The sequence below is a fragment of the Ptychodera flava genome, chromosome 14 (genome assembly GCF_041260155.1).
Source record: "Ptychodera flava strain L36383 chromosome 14, AS_Pfla_20210202, whole genome shotgun sequence".
NCBI classification, from domain to species: Eukaryota; Metazoa; Hemichordata; class Enteropneusta; family Ptychoderidae; genus Ptychodera; species Ptychodera flava.
The window spans coordinates 35,946,818-35,961,001 of record NC_091941.1 but is presented as its reverse complement, the minus strand read 5'-3'; the positions used below and the strand labels follow the sequence as shown (position 1 = coordinate 35,961,001).

General features: G+C 38.8%; 1 protein-coding gene across 1 annotated transcript; it reads right to left on the bottom strand.

Annotated features, from left to right (window-relative positions):
* Positions 1-10,759: 10,759 nt before the first annotated feature.
* On the bottom strand, positions 10,760-13,772 carry LOC139150306 (uncharacterized). Its single transcript, XM_070722598.1, has 3 exons — positions 13,124-13,772; positions 12,407-12,723; positions 10,760-11,305 (listed from the first exon to the last, which is right to left on the bottom strand). The coding sequence occupies exons 1-3, from the start codon at positions 13,194-13,196 to the stop codon at positions 10,979-10,981; spliced, it is 717 nt and encodes a 238-aa protein (XP_070578699.1). The 5' UTR covers positions 13,197-13,772; the 3' UTR covers positions 10,760-10,978.
* Positions 13,773-14,184: the final 412 nt, after the last annotated feature.

Here is a 14,184-nt window from a genome sequence, read left to right as displayed (position 1 = left end):
TTACCTCCCACTGCGAAGACTTTATATACAGCATTATGTCTTTACCTAAGGTAAGTTTTTTTTAAAAACTTCTCCCTAGTTTTTGTCGTTTTCATTATTCTCAATCAGTTGTAATGCATTTTAATCAATACCACATAGATATCAGTTTTTTACGTGTAAATATTAGCCGACTCTGATGACTACATTTTGTCGTCTGCCAGTGCTGAGACAGCTTGTCGGCCGAAACTAAGTTCCGTTTCATAAGAATGTTTCCAATTTGGATATGCAAGAAAATGTACAGTTCAGATTTATATCACTGATATCATTTCCTACCGCGTCAAGATAGTTTTTGCCTTATGCAGTTTCAAAATGTTGAAATCCTGTCAATGTCCATTGCCACTGTATTATTTGGAAAATTATGCAAGATTGAGAGAGGAGGTAGCATTTGTGTAAAATTTTGCACTGATTGTGTCTTCAGCCATACAGAATAATGTGATGGAAAGTAGGGAGACCAGTTGCACCTGTTTTTTGAAACAAAAGGATATTGATTTTTTCCAATGGAAATGACAAAAGATATTTGCATTCTAAGTTTTCTCAGAGAATGGCCCCTTCAGTTCTTCATAACTTGCTGCCTAAAAAGTATGGCATTTGTAGTACCTACAAAACGTGACTTCCATGGTTGTTTAATGGTTATTTGGAAATTTCTGCTGAAATTTCTAAACGTACTTTTACTTGATATTATTTATCAATAATTCTGATGCTGCACATTATTGTTTGCCTGAAGAACTGAAAAAGTTATAAGAAAAGTAACCTTCAAGGATACAAATCAAAGAGAGTTGTTGGTAATTATTGTACTGTGTACTAGTCAACTATGCGAATTCTGGCGGAATCAGCAAACTTTCGTTTTCGTTTTTTTTTTGCCGAGTCAGTAAGACTAGGCTTTCTCCCACGGGGCATGAGCGATCACCGATGCGAGTGGTACTATGGCGTACAGCAGCGTCAGGGTAGACTTGTTCTCTCTAGTTAAGTTGGCAATGGCCCCAGTGCCGAACGTTCGATGTTCGGAAGCTGAATTTAGGTGGGCCACCGGAATTCAAACTTTTACTTTTATAAGGACACGTTTTTATAGATATTTCGCGATCCGCGCGCAGTCGCCGCGTCAAATATCGACCTTTGGCATTAAAAATGTGTTTTAAAAAATGTTACCAAGTGGGAATGCCACTTTAAACAGTTTTACCTTGCTGTTTCTAGATATACAAACAATAAGTTCGCTAATTAAGTTGAATTTACAATTTTTCCAACCAGATTTTGAAATTTTTGAATATGATTATCGGACTTTTATATATCTTCGTATTACCCTAGGCATTTGGGTTAATTTTCGATATATAATTACTTTGCCTCTGTTTAAAACGCGGGTTTTTCATCTACACGAGCTACACGTGGCAACATGAAAGGCAACACGGCGAACGACGTCCGCACCAGCTAGTGTTGCCAGTTGTGTTGCTTTGTATATTGGATATCGGTCACTTTACAAAGGAAACAGCGAAAGCAACATTATGTACTAGTGAGGGAAATTCAGTACCACTTTTATAAAACTACAAACTATATACGCCCTGTCCGCCGTTTAAATTGAATGAAGGCGGTCATATTTGAGTGGGGCATCTGTATATTTTCAGCTAACGTGTTCACACACGTGAGCAAATGTCATAGCGATGCCTGTCTGTCTGTCCGTGTGTGTCTCTAGTGTGTATTAGTGCGTGTGTGTGTGGTGGTGTGTGTGTCTGTGTACGGATACACATACATACATACATGTGGTGTGTGTGCGTGCGTGCGTGTGCGTGTATGTGTGTGTGTGTGTGTGTGTGTCTGTGTGTGTGTCGTGTCTGTCTGTCTGTCTGTCTGTCTGTCTGTCTGTCTGTCTGTTTACACGGTAACGCAAAAACTTATAATTGGATTTACGTCAGATTTGGTAGACATGTACCATATGCTAATTGCTATTGCAAGACTTGAATAGATTTTGGTTAGTGTGGCTTGCATTCTAATGAAGTTATGAAATATCATTCATATTTCATATAATGGTGTACTATGGAGACAATAATAACAATGTCGACATATATCAAGAAATACTTCACAAAATTTCATGAAGCTTTTCAAAGATGACAATCTCAGAACATTATGATGATACTGTGAGTGTCATGTCAATTATCTTTCCGTTTGCATATTCAATGGACTTTTTGAATTAGTGATATAACTCTGAAATTCCTACACCAAATTTTGATGACACCCACGACAAATATTGATCTGATATATATATCTAATTGCACTGAGAAGTATTTGGCAGTGTCAAGTTGATAAATAGCTCATTTGCATAATTAATTAAGTTTTGTAATTAGACATATAACTCATAAATAGCTGCACCAAATTTGATGAAATCTGCTAATACGACAGATATCTGACTGTGTTGAGAAGCACCAAGTAGTGTGAAATTAATTAAGGGTTAATTTGCATATTTAACGAACTTTGTAATTAATGATATAACTCTGAAATTACGGCATCAAATTTGGTGAAACCTGCTATAGATATTGATCTGATAAATATCTAATTGTTACATGAAGCACTGAGCAGTGTAAATTCATTTGCATATTCAATGAAGATTTGTAATTAGTCATATACCTCCGAAGTGACTGCACCAAATTTAATGAGATCTGCTGCAGATACTTATCCGACAGGTATCTGACTGTGTTGTGAAGCATTTAGTAGTGGGAAGTTCATTAAGGGGTCATTTGCATATTTATTAATTGGACTTTGTTATTAGTGATATAAGCTTAGCTCTGAAATTATGGCACGTAATTCGGTGAAACCTGCTACAGATATTGATCTGTTAAATATCTAGTTGTTGCGTGAAGCACTGAGCAGTGTCAAGTTAATTAAGGGTTCATTTGTACATTTAATGAACCTTGTAATTAGTTATATTACTCCGAAATTACAGCATTAAATTTGATGAAACTTTGTACAGATGTTTGTCTGATAGATATCTAATTGTCCAATGAAGCGTTGAGTAGTGTCATGTTACTAATCAGCTCATTTTCATGTTAAAAGAAGTTTTGTAATTAGTGATAGAACTCAGAAAGTATTGTGCTAAAAGTGAATGAAACCTGCTACATATAATAATATGACAGATATCTATGACAAGCAAAGTGTTGCAAAATTCGTGAATTTTATGTTTATGTCCATGAAAAGCATTTTTGGGTTCATAATGTTTATATTCATGAAAACCATTTATGTGTTCATAAAGAACATTTTCTGTTCATGAAACACATTTATGTGTTCATGAATTTTATGTTTATGTTCATCAGAACCATTTTTATGTTCATGAAAATTATTTTGGTGTTTATACAAAACCATTTTGGTGTTCATGAAAACCATGTTTATGTTCATTAATTTCATGTTAATGTTCATAAAAAAGCTATTATTGTGTTCATGAATTTATGTTTATGTTCATAAATTTCATGTTTATGTTCATAAATTTCATGTTTATGTTCATAAAAAACTTTTTTGTGTTCAAAAAATCATTTTTGTGTTCATGAATATATGTTGTTGTTCATAAAATGCGTTTTTGTGTTCTTAAAATCATTTTGTGTTCTTGAAATTATGTTTATGTTCATAAAGTTTATGTTTATGTTAACCGAAAAAATTTTGTGTTCTTGAATTTTATGTTTATGTTCAAGAAACCCATTTTTCTGTCTATGAACCATATTTTTGTGTTCATAGTTTGTTTTTATGTTCATAAAATCTCATGTTTGTGTTCCTGAAAATAAATTATTTTCATGAATTCGATGATTATTTTCATTGAAAAACATTCATTTGTTCATAAATTTTATGTTTTTGTTCATGAAAAATAATTTGTGTTCATAGATTTCACGTTTGCGTGTATGAACCATATTTTGTTTCGTAAAACCATGTTTGCATTCTAAAAAACATGTTTATATGCATGCACTTTTTTAGCGCTAGGTCGCGCTCTGCAGTTCTCAGAGGTGGCCATATTATGACAGACTGATTTGTGGCCGCAGTGTTTTTACCCCTTCACCCTCCGAACACCCTGCCCGCCACACCGTCAGCGCAGCATATCCCATAATCCTAAAACGACGCCATGATGAACCAATTTCTCGAGAAAAGATCCGTCTTAAGGCGGAAATCGCACCCTTGGCATACACTCAGGTGCCGCCAATTAAGCTGTTCGTGCAAAAAGGTGTTCGTGCGCAATTTTTCAGCGGGCGGGCAAATTTCAAAACTAATCAGCGGGTGGGGAGAAAAAGTCAGTATTTAGTGTGGGCAGAGAAGAAATTCCATTTTTTCAGTGGGCGGGGAGAAAATTTTTGACAGTGGGTAACGGAAATACGGAGAGGGAGGGGAAAGTCATGCTTGATAGAACTTGTGGGAGATATAAGCGCCTAACTTAGAGGGGCGCAATGTTCTAAGGTATAGTACTAGCTGCTTTCAGTGTTTTGCGCTGTCTTTGATTGCTCACAGGACATTAAGTGGGCAATGGGGAATGTCAGTAGTGGGGAGAGGGCAGTGGGGAGCTTGAATTGTTGTGGGGAGCGGGGAGTGGACAGACCATAGATACTGGAGGGCAGTGGGCGTCAAAATTCAGTGGGAGGGCATTTTTCCCGTATATGTTAGTGGGCAGTAACGAACAGCTCTAAATTCCCCTCAAAATTTTAGGTCAAGGTAAAAAAAAAGTAAAATCGGGTATATCAGCCTTCAAAACATGTTTTGTGATGATTTTGCAAAACTGATGAAATCTACCATTTGGCGGCACCTGTACACTGTACAAAAAACTCTCTTGGAGTGTGCATCCGCCATGGTAAGACAGCCATTGATCATCACAGTGAGAAACAAACTTGCTAAGCCTATCGCCTGTTTCTGGGCATGTCTGGCGAAATTGAGGTCCCAACAGTGTGCACAATCTCCTTTCACGAGTCCCAATCCACTTTGGCCAATTCAATTAAATTTAGAGATTGCATTAAATCAGGTAGCAACCTTACGGTTTACATGAGTTTCCTGGATAAAATTATTAGTGCAAGATGCGAGGTATGATGATATTCAAATATGCAGATTACATTAATGAGCATTGTTTTGGTATTAAAATTCTATGCTAATGACCCTTAATCAATGTGGAATATTAATGTACCTCGGCTCTTGCATTGTATAGAATGAAATACAAGGGAAGTGTAATAAGCTCAAGCTGCCCATGGAATTTATCACCTGCCTTATCCTTATTAAACACAAACTCCCTTTGTCGCACTTTGCTATTTCTGGTGGCATTTTCGACTGGGACTGAAATTCGCAAATGTCAGTGCGTTTCTGTGTCATCAGATCTAATGTGACATTTATTCCGAGAAACCGCGAGTTAGTTACGGACTGGTAATTACTCCGTCACGTGATTTCAAACGATTTGCACCGTGTATAGTTTTATATATCTGCGAGCACAGGTCGCTGATTGCCCGGCTGCCAGGTTTGTTCGTCCTGTTTTGCTGTGGTAGTCTCGTATCACCAAGAGACCGCGGAGCTGTTCGAATTGGATAGATAGGCACATTTCTCTGTATTTCATGCAGACTTTTCTTCCATTTTTCACCCTTATCGAGAAGGTCACCTATGATTACAATACTACCTTCTACAAAATATTTCGAATAGAGAGGGCATTGGTGTACAGGGTGTAGAATCAGTGGATTATAGAACAAGGGTTCAGACTGAATGTCTGTAACATTGGTGTAATTATTAGAACGCTGTGCATCAAGTCAATTCCAGGTTGTTATCAACTGTTGATAGAAAGAAGGAATGTTGACATTAATATTTACTATCGGCGGTAAATTAAGAGCAAAAATATTAATTCCATAATTGAGATCAGCAATCTTGCTTAGGAAGTAATTTGCGTATTACTGACACAAGGAGTAATCTGAAATGTCATACAGTAGTTTACGTACGTACATCATTCGGAAACTATTGATTTTGGATTGAACGTGGATAAGAGCTTGACCTCCCTCATCAACCGGTAAGTACAATATTTCGTAAGGGAGCCAATGCTTCCCTTTCCAAAAGAAATTAACAAAGAGTATATGAATATTATTGACTAGGCCATCTGGAGGTATTAAACATAACATCTTATGCCATAGTTTTGATGCTGCCATTTGATTAATTATAAGGGCTCTGCCCGGCTAGGAGATAGCCTTTGCAAATGGTTTCCACTTTTTAAGACCCCGTTCAACTGATTCTAATAGACCTTCCCAAATTTAGTACCTTCCCAAATTTTAGTAGTGTAGTTCATATTATTACCCAAGTGAACATCTAGAAATTTCAAGCCTTCATTATTCCAAGCAAGGCTGAGAGGAGAATCATGTCTTTTACGCCAAAGTCCAGCCCATAAACCTTTTGATTTCTGAAAGTTAATTTTGGCGTTTGAAGCCCCTTCATACACCTTTAGCCAATATGAAAGACCTTCAAAGTCACGATTGTGAGTGACAAAAATATTAATGTCATCGGCGTATCCAGAGAGGATCTTTTTCCTCGACTCAGGACCAGGCACTGTAAATCCTTGTAGACCACCACTAGTCCGTAGTTTATGTAAGAGAGGTTCAATGCACAGAGTGTATAATTGCCCGGATAGGGCACATCCTTCATGGATACCACGACCGAAAGCAAAAGGTGCTGTAAGATCGTGGATCCCCTTTAAATACTTTCATTGTTATTATATATAAGTTGAATACAATGTATAAAACTTTCGCCAAAACCAAATACTTGTAGAGAGTTAAAAAGATCATTGTGATGAACTCTATCAAAGGCTATTTTTTGATCGAGAGACACAATAGCGAGAGGCTTTTGCTGTTCATTTGCATGAAAAAGTGTCACAAATACAGTGAATATTATTAAAATTGATCTACCAGGAACGCAGTAAGTCTGATCTTCATGAATGATCTCAGAAAGGGCAAATTTCAGTCTCAGGAAAAGAGTCTTGGTGAAGATCTTATAGTCAGCACATAGAAGCGAAATGGGTCGCCAGTTTTTGAGAAAACCATTATCTCCTGGACCAGTCTTTGGCAAGAGTGTGACCAATGCCTTGCGACACGACAGTGGTAATCATCCACTTCGAATTTAATCGAGGAACACTTCATATACATCTATTCCTATCACGTTCCAGAAATATTTTTCCTGTATGTATTAATTCATTTGAATCGTGATGATATCTCAGTGACTTTGGAAATCTCAAAAATGTAACTAACTGAGGGTGAGAGTGATTGTCTGAATTCTAATTAAGATCATGTGTAAGGCTTGCAGGGTCATTGACACTAGTCAATGACCCTACAAGCCTCTGTGCAAACCTAAGTCACCTGTTTCATATGTTACTAGACATCTATTTCACAGCTTAATAACCTTACTACTTGATCATGCAGGTAGTCCTCAGCTTGTACTAAAAGTCCCATTATAATTAAGAGTAATTGCCTAGGAACCAAACCACGACTTGGAGCGCCATTGCTTCTAAGAGTGTGACAGATTACACTACCATCCCTTAGATTAATATCAAGCCTTTACACCCTTCAAGACTTGTAATACTATTCAAATATTTACAAAATACACTTGTGTTTAAAACTTATTACGTTCAAACCCATTAGGTTAGGAATTTATATTTCAGTCATTTACTATGTGTCATTTATCAAAATCCATATCATCGTGCAAAAGTCAGTCGCTCATGTCTCTCAGTCTCCGGTTCCACGATAATTTTCCGCTGCAGTTTGTGGAGGAACTAAAACAAAGAGGTTATAATGGCGCATGAGTACAAATGGTGATTTCCCGGAGCTCCGGATAGACAGAGGCAGGTTTGTTTGTGAGAACAGATACTACACACATTAGTACAGACAGATTTTCCTCCGACGACATTTGTTTCATAAAATTCTGTTATGTGAGCTCGATTTAAGTAAATTGAGATTGAAGCGTTGGGACATTGAACACACAGGTACATGATCCTCTGATGTACTATATACACAAAAGATTGTTTTATTGAGTTGTAATTTCAGGGATTGGATGTATGTCCGACTAGATGATGGATGAACAATTTAACGTTTTTCAACATATGTACTTTTTCTCATCATATATCCAGCAGGCGCCGATTCCTATATCATCGCAATGCCATCGCAATGCCATCGCGTCAGCGGTCAGTCCACTTGAGCACAACGCGACCATAAGCGCGCACGTTTTCTTTTAAATTTTTCCTGTAACGGTGTTTGAATCAACCTTGCCCGTGCGTTGGGCATACCAAACATGTTTTATTTAGCTCATAGATACTTTTCCTCCATAGTTTAGAAAAATGGAAGGGTTAAAGAAGAGACAAGGAAAAGCGCTAGAGAAAGAAAGGAAATGACAATGTCACGATATATAATTAAGTGCATTTGCAAGAGAAGAACACAAACAACTACCGATAATGATTCTGCTGTTCATAATTATTTATTTATTCCTGAGTCAGACAAATCTATCATTTCACTGGCTCACACGCAGTGCGATTGATTTCATGGACATGAGAATTACAGGTTTGGTGGTACTTATTTCTTTAGCGAAAAACATCAAGTGAGCTTTATCTAGGGATTTAGATGGTGTAACCAAAATGGCATTACGGCAAGGCGTATGCTGCAAGGAAGACATCGATATCTTTCCATCCATCCTTCTCACCGTGAGGATGGCCCATTGGTATGTAAAAACCACTATAATATTTCGTCTTCCAGCCCCAACAATGTTTGTTAAAGAAAAGGAATTTAGTGCAAGTGCGCGTCTTTTTCTCCATCCCGCTGTCGGTATTTCGTCATGACTCCATAGTGCTGGGCTGACGGATGATGTGTAACCCGACGGCCAACGATGACAGGAAGTTTTCTGGTCGCTAAGAACATGTTGCGCGCGTGATCACTGATGAATTGTGTGATAGGCCCTGCTAATTCGTATCTACTCAACCTCAATAGATTCACGCTACGTCCTCCTCTAGCCAGAAAGAAATTCTTGATACCGTCCATGTCATATTGACGGGTGACACCTTGACCATTGTGGCAAAACGAATTCAGAGCATCACGTATTTTGACGATGTACGATTAGCTTGTTCGTTCGATGATTCTGGAGCTATGGTATTCGCTGAACCTGTCGTCCCATCTTTGCCACTGCGCCACAAACTTTGCAAGTGACTGTCGACTCCTAAATGGTGTGCAAGTCGATCAAAATAACCGGAAACCATCGCCCAGGCCACGGCAGCACTACCTGTTTGACACACGTTATGGGTTGTTTGCCAGTATCTTGGGAATAAGTACTCCTTGTCTATTTCATATACTTTATATTCTGACCAGTGAACTTCCGTCCAACGTGACCTTCGTGACCTCTGCCTGTCACCAGGACCATCTTGTTCGCCGTTTCCATCCGAAACGCCAGCCAAACTCTCAAGTAAAATGCCAAACCGACGGACGAACAATTTTCCCGATTTCAGCTTGATTTCAACTCGAAAACTGAGTTTGTTATTATGAAGAGCCTCCTTTATCATCACGTTGTCGTCACTAAGAGTAATCACGATGAACGCAATCCCATTGTCACCTGTATGTATCTTCTCCCTGTTCACTTTCCCGTCTTCTTAGCACAGATCCACCAAAAGTTTAGTGCATAGGACTTCTTGCGCTCTCGGGAGATCGCCCTCTGTCGATGGCTGATGCAGAACAGCGGTCACCAAGATGCTTTCGTATTCTTCACCAATCGCAACTCTAACCGCTTCGCCTGAAACAGATGTGTGTGTATGTGCAGAACATGCAGTTAAATTCAGGGGCAATTCGATGACAAAAAAATTCTGGCAATGTTTGCTCATAATATTTAAAAGGATGGCAAGCAAGTGGTAATCCTCAGAATTCGAAGAACAGTTACTGTGCATACGCTATGGGAATGTTTTCGAGGTAATGATGATGATGATAATGATGATGATGATTATGATGTTGATGCTGATGAAGATACCATTGCACCTTTATGCAAAAAATGTACTACACTCAAATCTGAGGACACGGAATTAAGTCATCGACTAACCAGTGATTCGACGCAGTCAAGGGTATTGGAAATGTTAGCCAGAAAACGTGAATGCAAGTTTGGCAGACACTAGTGCTTGCTGGGCAGTAGATTTGCTCACAGCTAGTTTGCTCATAACGGTCTAGGTGAAGTATACTCGTGGTAACAGCGAAATAAGTTTACGAGCTGAGTTTGGCGAAGCCAACAAAGTGCTGTGAGAGAGTCTTGTGGATTACTATTTCACCGAACTATTTAATTGAGCAATGTAAATTGAGTAAAACGCTGTTTTTCAGTTGATGGTTGCAACGGCATCGTCATCGTCACCACCATTACCTCCATCATCATCATCATCATCATCATCATCATCATCATCATAATAATTTTTGAGTACTCAGTCTGTTATCTGCTGTGGTGGCGTAGTTGCTTCGAACAACGGGAACACAAAAAAGCCAACTTCAGCGAGCAAGCTGTTATCCCAGCTTGACTGTATTTGAGGTCAGGGATAATTGATACACATCTATGTCAACTGAAACCCATGATGTTACGTTAAAGCTCTATTTCGATCATCAAGGGCTAATTCACACCAAGTGTATGCCGAGCTTACTGAAAGGAAACCGTGTTCGTTTATAATACTCAATCCGACATTAAGATTGTCTTGTTTAAACGTTGCCAAATACTTCAGCGGTTTAAACTTCGAACAACCACTTTCAGCATTTTGTCTATGAAGGGAATTTCATGAAGTAATTTCGCTCTGGGAATTGCCCACTTCCAAGCTTTCCTTTAAGGGAGAAGTATCTGAGTTTAAGCGCGATAATGCATTTACCCTACATGCAGTTTTCTTACGAGGTCAAAAGTATTCGATCAAGAAAACAGGGAAAGTTCTGATATTGGCTCAATGGCGACTATACATCATCAGTTATATTTACATGTAAATAAGATAAACATATAAAAGATAATGATGTCTCTTCAAATTTCGTTGTTTGTGAAACATTATTACTCCAACGTAACAGAGTGAACAGATGAAATGTAACTTTGTTGTACCTGGATGAAGACCTTGTTCCGCCACAATCTCTTCTCTTTCAAATTGACTTGAATTTTTGTTGCCATCAACAAGGTCGAAAACAGACGCCGTTTCCGTTTCTCTCCCTGCCTCTCCTCCTGCCACAATTCGTTCGATGTGAGTCAGCCAATCTATTTCAGCCAAGGGCATGAGGTCTTCGATTAATTTTGTCAAAGCACGTATGCAGTCCTGAAAGTTTGTTAGAGTTTGAATTAGAAAAAACCCAGCAGATCTAGTCAACTGCGTAGCCCAAGGGGCTCATTGCGCTTTTCAGGGTTAAAAAAATAAGACCTTGTTTGGTTTGTGTTTGTTTTAAAAATGTCGAATGTGAAACCGTTCATGAGCGAGCAATTTTTCGTTTTCTAAACTGCAGTATTTATCGCCATGCATTTATCACCTCGGGGAAGCAGAGTCCGTGAAACGATTTCCGGTATCTAGCCCAGTGACATAGCAACGGGACCCAAAACAGGTCCAGACCGACTCGGACTGAAATCATCTCGCTATCGTCCAGAATTTCAGAATTCGGCTCAAAACCAACTGAAACCAACTCGGCCAAATTAGGTTCAAATTTTGATAAAAGTTTTCGACACCAAATTTAGCCAAATTATTGCCGCGCGCACACCTCATGATCAGATAAATAAGTTTTCTAAGCGAACGTCAGGTAACCCTCACATGCTGTATGTCTATCCTATTGATATATTTTACCTTCAGAAGATGGTGAGCAAGTGTGAGAGAGGTAGTTGGCTACTAGGTGATGAACATGACCGGAAGATACGCTTGCTCAATGACGACCATGCCAATCTTGAAAGAATAACTAAAAGTGAAGGTCGCCATGTTTACACCTGATTTAAATGAGATTGTCGGCGACCCCTAGGCAATCCATTGTTTACACACCATCAAAGACGAGAATAAACATTTGAAAATCGCGAAAACCTTACAAAAGTGAGAATTACTTTATTTCGACGCAGGCCTATGCATTGTTGGGTTTTAAACCGTGGTACCCTGGTCTACCTATAGTTTTGGACCGAGTTGGTCTAAGCAGAAATCATTTGGTCTTCTTTTGGATGCATTAAACCGAAATGATAAAACGAACAAGTCCAGTAATTTTGCATACTGTCTACTTTGGCAGGGATCATTCCGGGCCTATAGGGACCGAGCATACAGAGACCGTAGGTTTGACAAACTCTAAGGTTCGGCGCATAGAAACCTTTGAATTAAAAAAGAACAATGATGCTATGACCATTTACACTCATACTCTAACTAATAATACATATATCAAAATGAACCAACCTCTGTTTCAGAGTTTGCATTACACACACTTCCTGTCACATCCGTCGAAGCCGCCACGATTTGTCCTTTTTCGTTCTTGCAGAACATGGATTCTTCTGGATTCAGCATGTAGTACCTGGTACATGATTCTCCGAGTTTAGTGGCTACTGTATCGACCTGTTGGGTTGGTGCTGGTAATGACCCCTGGGCGAAAAGCCTGCCATTGATGTATCTCTTTGCGGAGAGTATTACGTACTGGTTGTCACTGATCTGGATTTGCCAGAATGCCAAGTACTCTTTGGCCAGTATCTTTCTGTAGACTGGTATCGCTTCTTCAACTGAAATGAAATATGAAGCGAAAATCATTTGATGTCGGTATTTTCCTGACATGCAAACATATGTTCACGCAAACTATGGTTCGCAATCTGTGAATGGGTCTTTTGGATCGTGTATATGAGCTTGTTTCGGTTAACGAGTGTCCAAATTTGCCCGCATTTTGTATTACGCCATAAAATGAACTGTAGTCGTTCGTAATCATGAAGATTCACGTAGAATTTCATAATGCCGCCTGTAAACCGACAAAAATAGTTGAGTTTAACGAAAATGTATTTCAAGGAACAGAATAGCAACGGCATCGGCAAAATATCTCATCGTTTTGGCATAACATCGATTCTTGAGTAAGGAGGAAGCGACAAAATGCCATTTTAATTCATTTAAATGAGATCATAATTATCTCACCTTTATTGCGGGAAAAAGTCAGATTGAGCGACTCTGATATGTCCAGTATTTCGTCTTGGACCTCCAATGGCATATCGCTGACGGTTTTTGGTATCGGTTTCTGCTCTTTAAGGCTGGCGGTAATGCTGCCTCGATAGATTACGACGCAGAAAATCAGGAACGTGCCGGATCGTGTGCATGGTCAGATGAAGTGGCCACAGCTACATGAAAGACTATGCCAACCTATGCGGAATTTATGCTTTTTAAGACTTTATTTTCCCATGATTTATGATGACGAAATTGCAAAAAATACTAGCGACTACGATGACGAAATCTAAAGGGACCGACGAAGCAGAATTAACAAGATGCAGGTACATACAAAATGTTTCGAGAAAGGCAAACAAAGTAGTTTTTTAACCATTAGTATAGCTAAGACGCCGACAAAGCACTCAAAGCACTCGGTTGTCCGCAGGGATCTGCTGGAAAGAGCACACAAAAACATCATAGAGAAGTCTATCAATTTCACCAGTTATGTACACGCCCGTGTCACATTGACAGTAAAGAGTATGTGTGGGGCTTGGGTGTGGGGTAGGGTGTTACTCTACTGTCTATCGCTGTACGGTGATTATAAACATATGTTTATAGATCTATTTAAAGCTAATAGCTTTCTCAGGAGCGAAAGTATGGGTGAAAAACAAACTAATAAAACAATGCCATGCGTCTTATTAGACACTTGGAAACGGTAAACAAGCAGATGTGAGGTAAATGTGCTCCCATGTTTTAGGAAAAAAATAGGAGCTCCTTATCTTTCTTGTTTACAAACAATGTATTCCATACATGATATCTAGATGCATAAAATCAACATAGCTGCAACATTGAAGCTTTACGATATTCATTGATAACAAACATGTTTTAACTTTCATCAATCGCCAACGTACCCAAGATACAGTGTTTACATCGGTCGTAGGGGTTCTTGGCAACCTTTTAGCAGAGTTCCGACGATTGTCTCCCTTTAACAATAGCTCTTCAAAACTATCGTAGGAACTTTTTTGCAATGATTATAATAAATAGTACATAATATT

Coding starts and splice junctions, on each gene's coding strand:
- LOC139150306 (XM_070722598.1), bottom strand. CDS start 13,196: ATGCCATTGGAGGTCCAAGACGAAATACTGGACATATCAGAGTCGCTC. Junction 12,724..13,123: donor GACTTTTTCCCGCAATAAAG/GTGAGATAATTA, acceptor ATTTCATTTCAG/TTGAAGAAGCGATACCAGTC. Junction 11,306..12,406: donor ATGCAAACTCTGAAACAGAG/GTTGGTTCATTT, acceptor ACAAACTTTCAG/GACTGCATACGTGCTTTGAC.